This window comes from Vombatus ursinus, unplaced genomic scaffold (genome assembly GCF_900497805.2).
Source record: "Vombatus ursinus unplaced genomic scaffold, bare-nosed wombat genome assembly UNPS02015152.1, whole genome shotgun sequence".
Taxonomy (NCBI): Eukaryota; Metazoa; Chordata; class Mammalia; order Diprotodontia; family Vombatidae; genus Vombatus; species Vombatus ursinus.
Window position 1 is genome coordinate 3,365,783 of NW_020954930.1, and position 13,627 is coordinate 3,379,409.

General features: G+C 46.2%; 1 protein-coding gene across 4 annotated transcripts in view; it reads left to right on the forward strand.

Moving 5' to 3' along the window:
• Positions 1-13,627, forward strand: part of ARHGEF6 (Rac/Cdc42 guanine nucleotide exchange factor 6) — a 120,235-nt gene that overhangs the window by 73,355 nt on the left and 33,253 nt on the right. For all 4 annotated transcript variants that reach the window (XM_027846412.1, XM_027846413.1, XM_027846414.1 and 1 more), the window contains 3 exons: positions 989-1,084; positions 3,888-4,010; positions 11,753-11,891. In XM_027846412.1, coding sequence (XP_027702213.1) covers positions 989-1,084; positions 3,888-4,010; positions 11,753-11,891 — 358 coding nt within the window. The remainder of the gene's footprint in view (positions 1-988; positions 1,085-3,887; positions 4,011-11,752; positions 11,892-13,627) is intronic.

The window sequence follows — 13,627 nt, forward strand, 5'->3', positions numbered from 1 at the left end:
CAGTTGCCTCTCTGCATTGGTGGAGGGAGTTTTCCCATCAAGAGTTCTCTGTGCCAATCAACACAGACCTTAACCCCACCCGATTCCCCCCCCAAAGCATCTTGTCTTCAGAACAGTATGTCTGCTTCTTTTGAGTCTTTTGGCCACCCAGTGAATGCCTTGCTTTGCTTTGCTTTGCAGTCCCCTTGCTGAGGGCTACAAGGCCCTGTTTTAGATCAGTCAGCCGCTCACTAAGCCTTTATTGGTAAACTCCTATGTTGGGTACCAGGTGCTGTGCAAAACAGTGTCTGCCCTCAAGGAGCTTACATGCTACAAGGGTTTTGATTTCCACAGAGGTCATTTTTCACCTTTCTGAGATGAGGCATATTCTCTGAGCACCTAGGATTTAGAAAATCTTTTTTTAAAATTAATTTATTTTTAGTTTTCAACAATCACTTCCGTAAGCTTTTGAGTTCCAGATTTTCTCCCCTTCCCTCCCCAAGACAGTGTGCAATCTGCTATAGGCTCTATATTACATAGAAAACCTTTTGAAAATACTTTGATCCTCCAAGGGGATCAGGGACATTCATCAGTGGACATTCTCTCCAAGGATGCAGATTGCCACCCATCCATCCACACCCATTGTTCCTATCCTCCAAGACCTTTGCCTCAAGGGGTTCACCAGTATGCTGGAAGCCTTCACGTCCTCTGGGCACCACAGGATACCAGTGGATACCAGTGGAGCCTTCAGAATGAAAATATTAAATGTATTGATTATGTACAGCCCACTTATTCCTTAGCAGGACTGGCCTTGCTCTACTTAAGGGGGAAACTGAGGGAAATAGGTTAAGTAGTCTACTCCTTAAAGAGAACAAAGATAAAAGCAGGGGTGACCCACCAAGAACTCTTGGCTTCTTGTCCTTTGACCAATGCTTTCAATCATTCAACTGGGCCCTTGGGAAACTGAAAGTGTGTCTCAAACTCTAATCAGACATCTTTTCCCCTCCAGGCTGAGCACTGTGGAATTTGCATCTTTATTGGGCAACTTTGAGGAAGTGTGCACATTTCAGCAGACCCTGTGCCAGGCCTTGGAGGAGTGTGCAAAGTAAGCATTGGAGGTTGGCTGTGGAGCTCAGGGGCGTGGAGGCCTATGGGAGCAGCTACGGTAAAGACTCTACAGGAGCGTGTCTGCTTTTGTACCTACTTGACCACAGTAGAGAGGAATGATACCAATGATGCCAATGATGATCGTAGTGTTGGCAGTGGCCACCAAGGTTGTACGAAGAACATGTGGCCGGTGTTTGTTCATTGAGATGAACCTCAGTTTACTGAATCTGGTCCACCTGAGAAAGATGCCTCAGTATCCTCATGCCAGACACCTAATGACAGTCTTTTGTACCTTGGACAGTAGAGTGTAGATTGGGCAACTAAGTGGTGCTGCAGTGACTAGAGCATTGGACCTAGAGTAAGGAAGATCTGAGTTCAAATCCAGCCTCAGATACTTACTAGCTGTATGACCCTTGGCAAGTCATTTCACCTCTGTCTGCTTCAGTTTCCTGATCTGTAAAATGGGGATAATCAGAGCACCTACCTTCCCTTGGTTGCTATGAGGATCAAATGAGATGATAATTGTAAAGCACTTAGCACAGTGCCTGGCACACAGTAGGCACTATAGAAATGTTAGCCATTGTTAGTTCTTATTATTAGATTGTGAGCTTCGGGCTTTTTTCCACTGATCACTCTTAGCATCATTTAGTGCTGTGGAAAAAGCACTGGGTTGGCAGTCAGAGGACTGGATTTGAGTTCTGACTGCTGTTTATTACCTGGCTAACCTTGGGCAAGTCCCTTTCCCTCTCTGGGCATCAATTTTCTCCTCTGTAAAATGAGGGGAGTGGACTCAGGGGTCTCTGGGGTCCCTTTCAACTCTAGAGCTAGGATTCTGTTTGTGACCTTGGGCAAGTCCCTTCATTGCCCTGGGCCTCAGTTTCCTCTTCTGTAAAATGAAGGGGCTGGACTAGCTGGCTTCTGGGGTCCCTTCTGGCTTGAGATCTAGGATCCTATGATTAGTCTTGGCACTTTCACTGAATTCCAAGGGAGCTTGGAGCAGAAAAAGTATATCCCTTTGGTCGTGCAACATGGGAGTATGGGATTTATTCACGTTTTATTATGTAGTATATGTCGCTGAAGTGACATCATGGGATAAGTATGACTTCTGGAGTGGGCCTTTGAACTCCAAGGGCTTGAGTGTGGCGAAGGCTGGTGATGGGAACTGTAGCTCCTGAATGTCCTTAGGGAGCGTGGGCTGACCATCAGCCAAGCTCTGTCCTTTGGGATGGACCAGATGAGGCCGATGGAGATCTATGGAAAACAGCAGGTGGGCAGGCAGCCAGGGTTCCAAATGACTGACAGCCAGAGGCCAAACCAGCCATCTGACCATCCTTTCTGCTCTCCTCCTCAACCCTGTCCTGTTCTCACCACCCAACTCAGGTCACATGTTGCTTTTTGTCATTTCTCTTACTTTTCCCCTTAAGGTTTTCCACGATATTAATTTTATTTTGTTCTTTAAAATAAGGTTTAGTGGTGCCTTTTGTTCTTCCATCAGTTTAATTTGTGGTTATACACCACTGCCATCCCATAGCTCAGTCCTCTCCTATAACAAAGAAAAATGGTTAATTGAAAGAAAGTGAAACAGTGCCCACACCTGACAGTATTTACAATATCCTGCCCTCAGAGTCCCCCACCTCTCTACTGAGAGGTGGTTATTTGAACCCTATTTCCCCCATTTCAAAGTGTTTGCCTATGGGGGGCCCCTTCCCCCCTTCCTTTCTGCAGTTGGGGGAAGGTGGGACAGGCCACAGGGAGCTCATTTCATTTCTGGGCACACAAATATTTAGATGTTATATCCATGCCTTTTGGTTGTCTTATACTGCATTCATTACCCTATATCCCTTCTGACCTTCTCCACACTATTGATCCCTCCCTTGAATCAAAGAAAAATAGTTATGCAAAACTGACTGAGCATATGAGGCAGAGTTTACACTATTCTATACCTGTAGTCTCCTGCTCTCTAGAGAGGAGAGAAGTGTTAGTTCATCTTCTGTTCTTGGGGACCAAGATCGGTCACCGCAATTAATCTGAGTTTGGCTAACTTTTAGTGCTGTTCTCCTTTCCTTTTTGTAGGCGCTTGGGATATTTTGCTCTTGGTTCTGTTGACTTTTTTCTGCATCAGTTCATACAAGCCTTCCCATGTGTCTCTGTATTCCTTAGATTTGGCATTTCTTGCCATGCAATAGTATTCCATTGTGTTCACATGCCACGATATAGTCATCTATTCCCCAACTGGTGGGCACCCTCTTTGTTTCTAGTGTTTTGGTCTTAGGGGCTTTTATTGAGCCGAAAACATTTTCATTTTACTCTGGGTCTCTCTTTAAAAACTGCAGTCTGTCTACCAATGCCAGGTATATATACAACCCTTTATTGAAGTAAAGTCAACAGGGTTTCTATTTTTTTTTTAATCTGTTAAGCAAAATTTTCAGAACTTTTAGATACTATGCATCTTTAACAGGCAGCTAGGTGGTACAGTGAGTAGAGTACTGGGCCTGGAGTCAGGAAGACCTGAGTTCAAATCCAGCTTTAGACACTTATTAGCAGTGTGACCTTGGGTGAGTCATTTAATCTCTGTCTGCCTCAATTTCCTCATCTGCAAAATGAAGATAAGGGTAGTATCTAGTTCACAGGTTTGGGTGTGAGGATCAAATAAGATAATATCTGTAAAGTGTGTAGCACACTGCTTGTCATATAGTAAGTATTATAAAATGTTAGTTACTATTTTAATGGAAGTCATTCTCAGGTATTTGTTACTTATGTAATGTATCTTTTTCCCCCCTTTCTCTCTCTTTTTGAAACAGACTTCCAGAGAGTCAGCAGAAAGTCGGAGGCTGCCTGATGTCCCTAATGCCTCAGTTTAAATCTCTGTATCTCACTTATTGTGCTAATCATCCCTCAGCTGTGAATGTTATAACTCAGCACAGGTAATGAATGTGTGGTCCTGTTGACATCCTTATCAAAGTGCCCTCCTAGATGGTTTTTTTAAGTAAGCTTTTTGGATGCCTTTCATTTGTTTACATCCCAGTCATTTCTGATTTACACCTGTACCCCCATTTCCTCACCCTCTCCGTGCCAGAATTGAACCTTTGCTTGTTTTTTTTAACCATTTAATTTTTATTTTATTCTTTTCTCAATTACATGTAAACACACATTTTTAACTGAACCTTCCCGTGTGATAGAGAAAACCAGTTAGGCAAAAACGTCCAGCTCAGTGACAGTACCCAAGCATGTACCCTGTACCCAATGTTTTGCCCTTGTAGTCACCTGTTTGTCTGCTGAGAGGGGGGAGGCATGTTTTATTATGTTCTTTAAGACTGTTATTAGTTTTTCATTTTTTGGACTTCAGTCTCCTTTTACTGATCTTCTCATTTACATTGGTGTAGTCATTGTGTATACCATTCTTCTGGGTCTTTTTATTGAGTCATAGAAATTCAGTCATAGAAATCTTCCTGTGTTTCCGTGAATTCCTCATATATATAATTTCTTCTGCTTTGACTTTTTTAAGTTGGCCCCTGTAGGACAGTGGCAAGAATGCTTTATTTGGCCTCAGAGGCTCTGGGTTTAAGTCTTACCTTTGTGTGACCATGGGAAAGTAACTTCTCCTCCATGGGCCTCAGTTTCCTCCTTTGTAAAATGAGTGGGTTAGATTCAGTGACATCTAAGGTCCCATTCCAGCTCCAGGTCTCCTTTCCAGACGCATCAGGAAACCAAGGTGTCTGTTTTAAGGAGCCATAGGTATTGGTACCACTGGATCATCGTGACTCCAGGGAGAGAGCCTGGGTACAATAAACACTTCATATAACAATATTATTTTAGGCAGAAAAGGAATACATCACCTCCCCCACTGAATGATGAGTTCAAGCTGCTGACAAGGCAGCAGCAACAGTTGATCTCTCTCATCTCATTCCTCTCTCTGATGATGGTGACCTTTAAGAGGTCACAGATACAAGAAAGGGGTAGGAACTGGAAAGAGCTTGAAAAATGATTTAGTCCAATTCCCCTCCTCTGGCGTCAGGAAAACTGAGACCCAGAGAAGCAGAAAGGACTTGTCCAAGGTCACACAGCAAATTAGTAGCAGAGCTGGTCTTTTAGACTAGTGTTGTCAAATTCAAATAGAAACTGATCCCTCCAGGACACATATTGACTTAGAAAATCACAAATTAACATTATCTATGTTGTATTGCATTTTTATTTATTTTGTTAAACATTTCCCAATGACATTTTAATCTGCTTCAGCAGCACTCTGCTTTAGATTTGGAGGCCAATGCCCTTTCTCCAGTGAAATGTCCAATGAGAGGAGAAGTGGGAGAAGTAGAGGATCCTAATCATCAGTCTGCCTGACTTGTTAGTTTCTGGATAGTTAAAAGTTGAGTATAGGTTAAAATGACAAGTTTCCATTGAAGGCAGCAGTGGGATCGTCTGCCTGCCTGACCTGGTGGAAAACAAAGTGGATCTCAACAGGCCGAATGCCCTTCTAAGAAGTCTAGGTCCCTTATAGAGTTTTAGGGTGGAGCTTTGGACTTGAAAGTGACCATGTCATTGGAAGCCTTTTTGCTTCCATGTGGGATACCAGTAAGGCCTCCATATTTCCACATGGGATACCAGTTAGGCTTCCATATTTCCATGTGGGATACCAGTAAGGCCTCCATATTTCTATGTGGGATACCAGTAAGGCCACCATATTTCCATGTGGAATACCAGTAAGGCTGCCACATTTCCACATGGGATACCAGTTAGGCTTCCATATTTCCACATGGGATGCCAGTTAGGCTTCCATATTTCCATGTGGGATACCAGTACGGCCACTGTATTTCCATGTAGATACCAGTACGGCTGCCATATTTCTATGTGGGATACCAGTAAGGACATCATGTTTCACATTTGTAGCAGATTGGCCTTCCTTTGAGTCTGCCCTTGGACATACTTTGACCTCAGCTTCAGGTCCCAAACAGCCACAGTTTTGCTAGGCTACTCAAGTCCAGGACAAATGCTATAATCCTTAGCATTCCTGGACCTATGCTGTCATCTTTGGGGGCAGGGGAGATGGAGGACTGGTAGGACAGCAGGCTACCTCTCTGTGTTCACCCCAGTCCATTGTAAGCAGGCTTGGCTTATGGGTTGTAGGCAGGGCAGCTCTGAGGCATAATTATTCTACAGGTACCATGGGAAGACCATGTGGATTCCCTTGATCACCACTTTGAAGTCCTGCTGTTTTCAGGAAGAAGCGTGCCTCCTGAACAAATGGGGCTCCTGGGATGGCCGTGTGGCAGCTGTGGTGAAGGGGAAATGCTGAATGACTCTGGTGATCAAGGCAGGCAGCTCAGCTGCTTGGTCAGTTGCCTAATTCTGGCTGCTTAAGGCAGACTCTTCTCCCAAATGAATAATGTAGGAAGTTCTGACCCATTTATAGCTCAGCCACATAATCAGCAGAGACAACACACTTATAAACAAGTCTGCCCCAAAGGCAGACAATGGCATTTATGAGGACGGTGGTGATGTTGGAAGGATTGATGTTAATTATGATGATGCTTTGAAGTCTGGGAAAGTACTTTAGAGCATTAACTCTCTGGTACCTCCCAAGGACTCTGAGAAGTAGGTATTGCAGGTGCTATGATCCCAGCTTTACAAATGGGGAAACTGAGTGATTGGTCCCTGCTCATATAGCTTTGTGGTTGTTGTTGTTCTGTCATTTCAATTGTGTCTGACTCTTCATGACCCCATTTGGGGTTTTCCTGGCAGAGATCCTGGAGTGGTTTGCCATTTCCTTCTCCAGCTCATTTTACAGATGAGGAAACTGAGACAAACAGGGTAAAGTGACTTGCTCAGGGTCCTTCAGCTAGTAAGTGTCTGAGGCTGGATTTGAACTTAGGAAGAGGCGTCCTCCAGGCCCAGTGCTCTGCCCACTGCAGTGCCACCTAGCTGCCCTGCTCATATAGCTAGTAAGTGTTAAAGGCAGGATTCAACTCCAGATCTTCCTGCATGCAAGTCTAGCATGCTTTCCATTTGCCCTGGATGCAGTGCTATTTTTAGCCCAGTCAGTATGGCCGTGCTTACTTCCTGTGAGGAAATGCCAGGGGACTTGTCCCTTGTTCTCTGCTACCACCTATGGGGTTAAAGGCTCCTCTTCTGGGGCCAGCCTTGGGAATGTAGCCCTGCCCCGGGCTCCTCTCTCAGCTTCCTCATCATAAAACCCTGATGCTCAGGTTAAAACTGGGCCCCAAGAAGTTCTGCTGAAGCTTGAGGGAGTTGCTGGTTTCTCCCTGGTCCCTACACCCACAAGGCCAGTTAGGTCCAGCCTGGGTGAACCTGTCCAAATATTCTTTTCTTGCCCCTGCCTTAACTTACTCCTTTCTCCTGGTCATGCTCATTTTCAGCTTTTTGGGGTCATTACCTTTGTTCCTCTTCTCCTCCTTCCAGAGAGCCAGGGTAGCAACATGTCAGCCTCTGTTGTTTCCTCAGCAGTCAATTTCTAGCGCACCTCCAGCCCTCCTGTATAATGTATTGACATTGTCATTTAGTGCACACAAGAGATCTCTATCCTATAGCAAGAAGGCCTTTGCCTAGAGGAAGACCTATTCCTCACATCCTACTCCTGTGTCATTGCCTGGCACACAGGAGAGAGCAGAACCTCTCCTATTAGTGACAAACAGAATTTCAGAACCTTAGAGATTATTTAGTCTAACACTTGGACCCCTCCCCCTCACTCCCTTGATCCCCTACCATATTTCAAATGAAGAAACTGAGGCTTGGGAAAATGAAGTGATTAGTCTTCAGTCACCCAGTTAGTTAATCAGGGGTAGAGCCAGGATTAGGACTTCCAGAACCACCAACTTGTTGGACCATGGCCAAGTTCCTCCCGGTCTCCTGGATTCAATTTTCTTACCTACAAAATGAGAGAAGTGGGCTACAATGACCTCCTTCCAATGCCGGCCTCCAGTGTATGTAATTTTGGAGTTTCCATTGCACATGATTCCTCTTTGACAATTTGGGGTGTTTTTCACATGTACCAAGGGAGAGAATCTCATAACACAAATAAAGATGGAAATTAAGATTTCTGTATTACTCGTTCTCCCTAGGGAAGCTTTGCTTCCTTTTTATCTAAGAGAAAAAAGTATGAGCCCAGTAGAGTTTGAGGAAAAAAGCCAGAAGAGATCACATAGTTGAAATGACAAAGGGTACATTGTGCTGAAACGAGTTTTTGGGCCCTTGCAAGTTTCACCTGTGACTAATGATGCATGCTCCAGTTTCATTATTGGTTGGCTCATTTCCCTGGGTCAGGACTTGGAGTCCCCTGATGGAGTAGAAGAGGTTCCTTCTAACCTATTACAGAGTGGCCCTGAAGGCACAGTTTGTTGAAAAGTTTCATTCAATGATCACAGGATCATAAATTTCGAGCCGGAAGGGCACTTAGAGGTCACCTAGTTCAACCTGCTCATTTTACTGAGGAGGAAACTGAGGTCTCGGCCAATGAAGTGAATTGCCTACGGTGGTGCAGGTGGCAAAGTTGGGAGTCAAGCCTATGACCTCCGACTGCATATTCTCAACCACCTTGGCCTTTCCAGTCTCTCTTCGCTGGCTTTCTAAGCCTCTTCCTCCCCGCCCCGATCCCTCTAAAAGGGCCATTTGCTGTGTGCTTATTAATCACTGAGGGAGAATTATCTTGGGAGAATTGCACATGCCAAGTTATGTGAAGTTTCATAAAACCCGAGGCGGGAGCAACTGGTTTATTTACAAAAATGATCACTTCAGCGTTTGAATATTAAATCCAGAAACCTGGGGTCTCTCCCCAGCTGCGACCATAATGCACTGTCTGTTTCAGAAGGGAGCACATCATGGCAGAACAAACCCTAGACATGGGTTTGACGTGTCATAACAACAACAATAATTCTTATTTATATAGCATGGAAGATGTAGCTAATTTGCGGCCTCAACAATCTACCTTTGAGGTAGGGGCCGCTCTTATCCCCATCTTATCAAAGAGAAAACTGAGGCCGACAGAAGGGAAGTGACTTGCCCAGGGTCACACGGCAAGTAAGTAACTGAACCTGGATTTGAACCCAGGGCTTCGTGCCTCCTAGTCCAGCACCTTCTCCACTATAATCATGGTGTTTCTCCATTTAATAGTGAGGTGATCATGGGTGAGTGATGTCCCTTCTCAGAGCCTTAATTTCCTCCTCTGTAAACACAGTGGGACTAATCAGGCCTCATAGTGGAATTGGCGTGACTGTCAAATGAGTTCACCCCCCTGAGTACTATGGGTAGGAATCCTGTTTGTAGCCATCTCATGCTTATGGCTGTGATGGAATCCAGGTAGGACACAGGCAAATGAGACCACCCACCAGCACCAGTCCTGAAACCTAGTTAACAGGAGGGTTTCCAGCACTTTCTCCATATCGTGACTTCCAAAGAGGAAAATGCAAGAGTTGGGGTTTGTCACCCTCTTTGGGGGTGGGGACTCAGAAGCGAGGAGATGACAGGAGGGCAGTGAACAGGAAGGAGAGGGAGGAGAGGCTGTGATCCTCAGCCCTGCCTGCCATTCATGCAGTAGGTGAACTTCTTTGTGCAGGCCTCTAGGTGGAATGAGAATACCAAAAATGTCTGTGAAAACCTGAATGGCTGAGTCCTCCCTCTGCCTCGAGAACCCTCTGAGCCTGCGATTTCGAGTAGCCTTTGGTTTTTCTAACCCTGATGAAGTCAAGTCAAGCCCAGCACTATACTAAGCCCTGCTGGGGAGGCAAAGAAAGGGGCAAACCAAGTATTCATGAAGTACCTACTATGTGCCAGGCACTGAGGATACAAAGAAAGGCAAAAGACTCCCTCCCTGCTCTAGAGGTGCTCCCAGGCTGACAGGGGGGAGGGGGGAAGGGGAGACGACATACCAACAATTGTGTACAAACAAATGGAAGATAGTCACAGAGGGAAGTGAGTCCTGGCAGTGAGAAGGCTTGGGAAAGGCTGCCTGGAGAAGGTGGGATTTCAGCAAGGACTTGAAGGAAGCCAGGGAAGTCAGGAGGTGGCAGTTAGGAAGGAGAGTGGTTGAGGTGGGGAGTGAGAAGGCCTGGAGTGGGAGATGGGAGTGGTTTGTGCAAGGAACACTATGGAATCAGTGTCCCTAGGTCACAGAATACACGGAAGGGAGTAAGGCATGAAAGACCATAGGAGTAGGAAGGGACCTAGTTATGAAGAGCCTTAAAAAGTCAACAGGATTTTGTGTGTGTTCTCGGAGGTACTAGGGAGCCCCTGGAGTTTATGGAATCGGGGAGTGATATGGTCAGATGAGATGGAACTTGGCTCAAATAGTCAAATGCACACATGACACTGGGCAAATCATTTAATCCTTTCTGTGCCTCAGTTTCCTCATACACAAAATGGGGCCAAGGCCCCTTCCAGCTCCAAACTCACCCAAAGGCTGCGGGAAAGGTCAAATGAAAGAATATAGCTAGAGCAACAAGTGTCCATAAAGGGCAGTTGACTGTGCGGGTCTGGAGGTGGAGACAGTTCTCTGCTTCAGGTGCCTTGGCCCGCCAGGCAGCGGCCCAGCCTCTAAGCCAGCCCTCCTGGCTGCCATCACTGGGATTCTTTTTGCCTTCCCATTTGGTGCTGCTTCTGCAAACATAGAGCTTTCCGTTTGCTCTCTCATCGCGTTCTCCTTTGACGGTGCAGGGGGTTGGTGCCAGGAAAGGCCTCATATAAGGAGTAGATGACACTTAAGTTGAGCCCTGAATGGAGGTGAGGCTTCTCCAAGACAAAGGGGAGCCCAGAAAGAGGAGCAGGAGATGGGAGCGATTTGGCTGGAAAGTACTTTGTGAGAGGTAGAAATATCATCATCATGATGTTAGCTAGTATTTACATAACACTTGAAATTTTGAGGAAACTGAAGCAGACAGAAGCAAAGTGACTTGCCCAGGGTCACACAGCTAAGGGTCTGAGGCAGGATTTGATCTTAGGTCTTCCTGACTCCAAGTCCAGCACCTTGACCACCTAGCTGATATGAAACCAATCGGGAAAGGTCGATTGAAACTAGATCGTGGGGGGTTTTCAAAGCCAAGCAGAGTTGGTATTGTCTCGTAGACATAATTGGGAACGGCCGTAGCCTGAACTGTGCTTTGCAGATGTTAGTGTGACAGTTTGGAGGATGGATGGATTGGAAAGGGGAGAAGATGGAGGGAGGGAGGCCAATTAGGAGGCTATTGCAGTAGTCCAGGGGAGAGGCCATGAAGACCATGAGCTGGGGAAGCAGCTCTGCCAGTGAAGAGGAAGAGATGACAAGCGAGATGTGGAGGCCGAGTTGATGAGACTTGGCCAACTGATTGAATGTGGAACATGAGGGTTGGAGAAGAGTCATGGGTGACTGTTATTGGGAACCTGAGTGACAGGAAGGATAGAGGTGAAGGGGAGCTGTGTGACCCCGGGCAAGTTACTTGACCTCTCTTTGCCTCAGTTTTCTTTGCCTGTAAAATGGGGATAATAATACCTCCCAGGGTTGTTGTGAGGATCAAATGAGAGAATGGATTTGTGAAGTGCTGGCACATAGTAGGTGCTTCTTCAATCCAGACTGGCATCATGGAGCACTTGTGGTCTGGCTCCTTCTAGGGGCCAACAACAGCATGGCCCTGGTAACGTTCCCCTGGCCCATGAAGTGAAGAGTGCTTCTGTTTCTCCCTAGTGACAGTCTGGAAAAGTTTATGGAGAGTCAGGGGGCCGCCAATCCAGGAATTCTCCTATTGACGACGAACCTCAGCAAGCCCTTCATGCGACTGGAAAAATACGTGTCTCTCCTCCAAGAGCTGGAGCGCCACATGGAGGTAAGAGGCAGACGGCAGCCCTAGTGGGCCATGTGGAGGGCGCTGGCCTTGGGCCTCCTGCTGGCCTCGTCCCCAGGTTACCCAGCTTATCCTCTCCATGAGGAAACTGAACCAGCTGAGCTCTGAGCACTGTGTAGCGGCAGCCCCAGATTGGGGTTCTCGGCAAGGCCTTTCTCCCCACTTGTCCTGCCCCGGGTTTCCTTTTGGCCCATCCGTGAGCGCCCAAGGCAGCTTAATGAGACCAGGCTAGAACTAGGTGCTGTGCTGCTGCCTTTGGGGCCCTGCAGCCAGGTAGCTTGGGGGCTCCCAGAGGAGCTCTGTTGTTCTTACTCTTGTTTATTGTTTTGACAACTCAATTCAAGCTCTGAGTGTAGTCTCTTAATGTTCGAGGTCGCAGTAAAAATTTCAGGTGCTTCCCAGGGAAGTCTAAAGTCAGAAATGAATTCAGGGTTGATTTCTTCACATGTCGATGTACAAACATGTGACCGTTGACACACGTTCACCTCTTTTCTCCCACTTTGACAATTTTTATTGATCTCTTTCGTTCTTCTGTCTCCTTTATTTCCAAATAGACCCCTTTCCCTCTACTTTCCAGCCTTCTTCATAGAGGATAAGAAAGAGAAATTGAAACAAAGGGCATCAGCAAAACTAGCCAACACATCGACTAAGTCTGACGGTATATACAGTGCTCCATACCTGTAGTGCCCCACCTCTGAAGAGATGGAAGGGCCCACCTTTACATTCGGAGTCTCTGTTTTACCCAGGATAATTGTACTATAGCTACAGCAACCTCATTTGAATAATTGTGACTTGGGCTGAGGCCTTAAATGGGTAACAGACCCTTGACGCTTCTTGGAAATATTTCAGCCAGTAAGCATTTCATGAACACCTACTGTGTGCCTAGTCCTGTGCTATCATGTCTATATATTCTGTGGCTGTAGGTGGGGGAAGAGGGCCCAGTTGAGGAGGTTGCATTTACCCTAGTTGCTCTTCCTGTTGTCTGGGGAAAAGGTTTGAGGTTTTAAAAAGGCTCAGTTAACTTTAAAGAAAGAGTCTGTGTACTTCTTTGCTAGCCCTGCCGTGTGCAAAACCACATTCTCAGGGTACAGGACCTGCCTGAAGCCAGGAGGCAGTGGGGGAGCTGCTGAGTGAAGGCTGCCAGAGTGGGGCTTCCGTTGGGGCTCAGCGAGGAGCTGACCTCTGGCTACCTTTCCAGCAATTGAACTGTCTGAGGCTTGCCCATTGCCAGCTGTGAAAAATCCATTTCTGCTGTCGTTTAGCATTGTGCATGCTCAGGAATGAATGGCCCAGGCTAAGGGAGCAAAAGAAAGCCATAAAAAAAAAAGACCAACCTTTTCCCTGCTTGAACCTCCTCCTTGACTTTCCCCTTCACTAAAGCCCCCTATACCTCCATTTGGTGCATGGCTCCTTCCAGTATCTGATGATAACTCATCTCTAGCTGGGTCTGACTTTCTGACTTTCTTGACAGGGCAGCTAAGCTAAATGGCGGATCAGAACATAAAAGTGACAGCATTGAATACCAACTTCTGCTGTCTTATCCACCCTATTAAATTTGAAAAGTAACAACTTGAATCTAGAAGGAGTCTAGTCTCTTTCTCCCTGCTCCTTCATTGTAAGAACATTAAAAAAAAAAAACAGCAGTAGCACCCAGGAGAACCCTCAAACTAGCCGAGTAGGTCCCTCAGATAAAGCTACTTCAGGTTCAGAGTAAACTG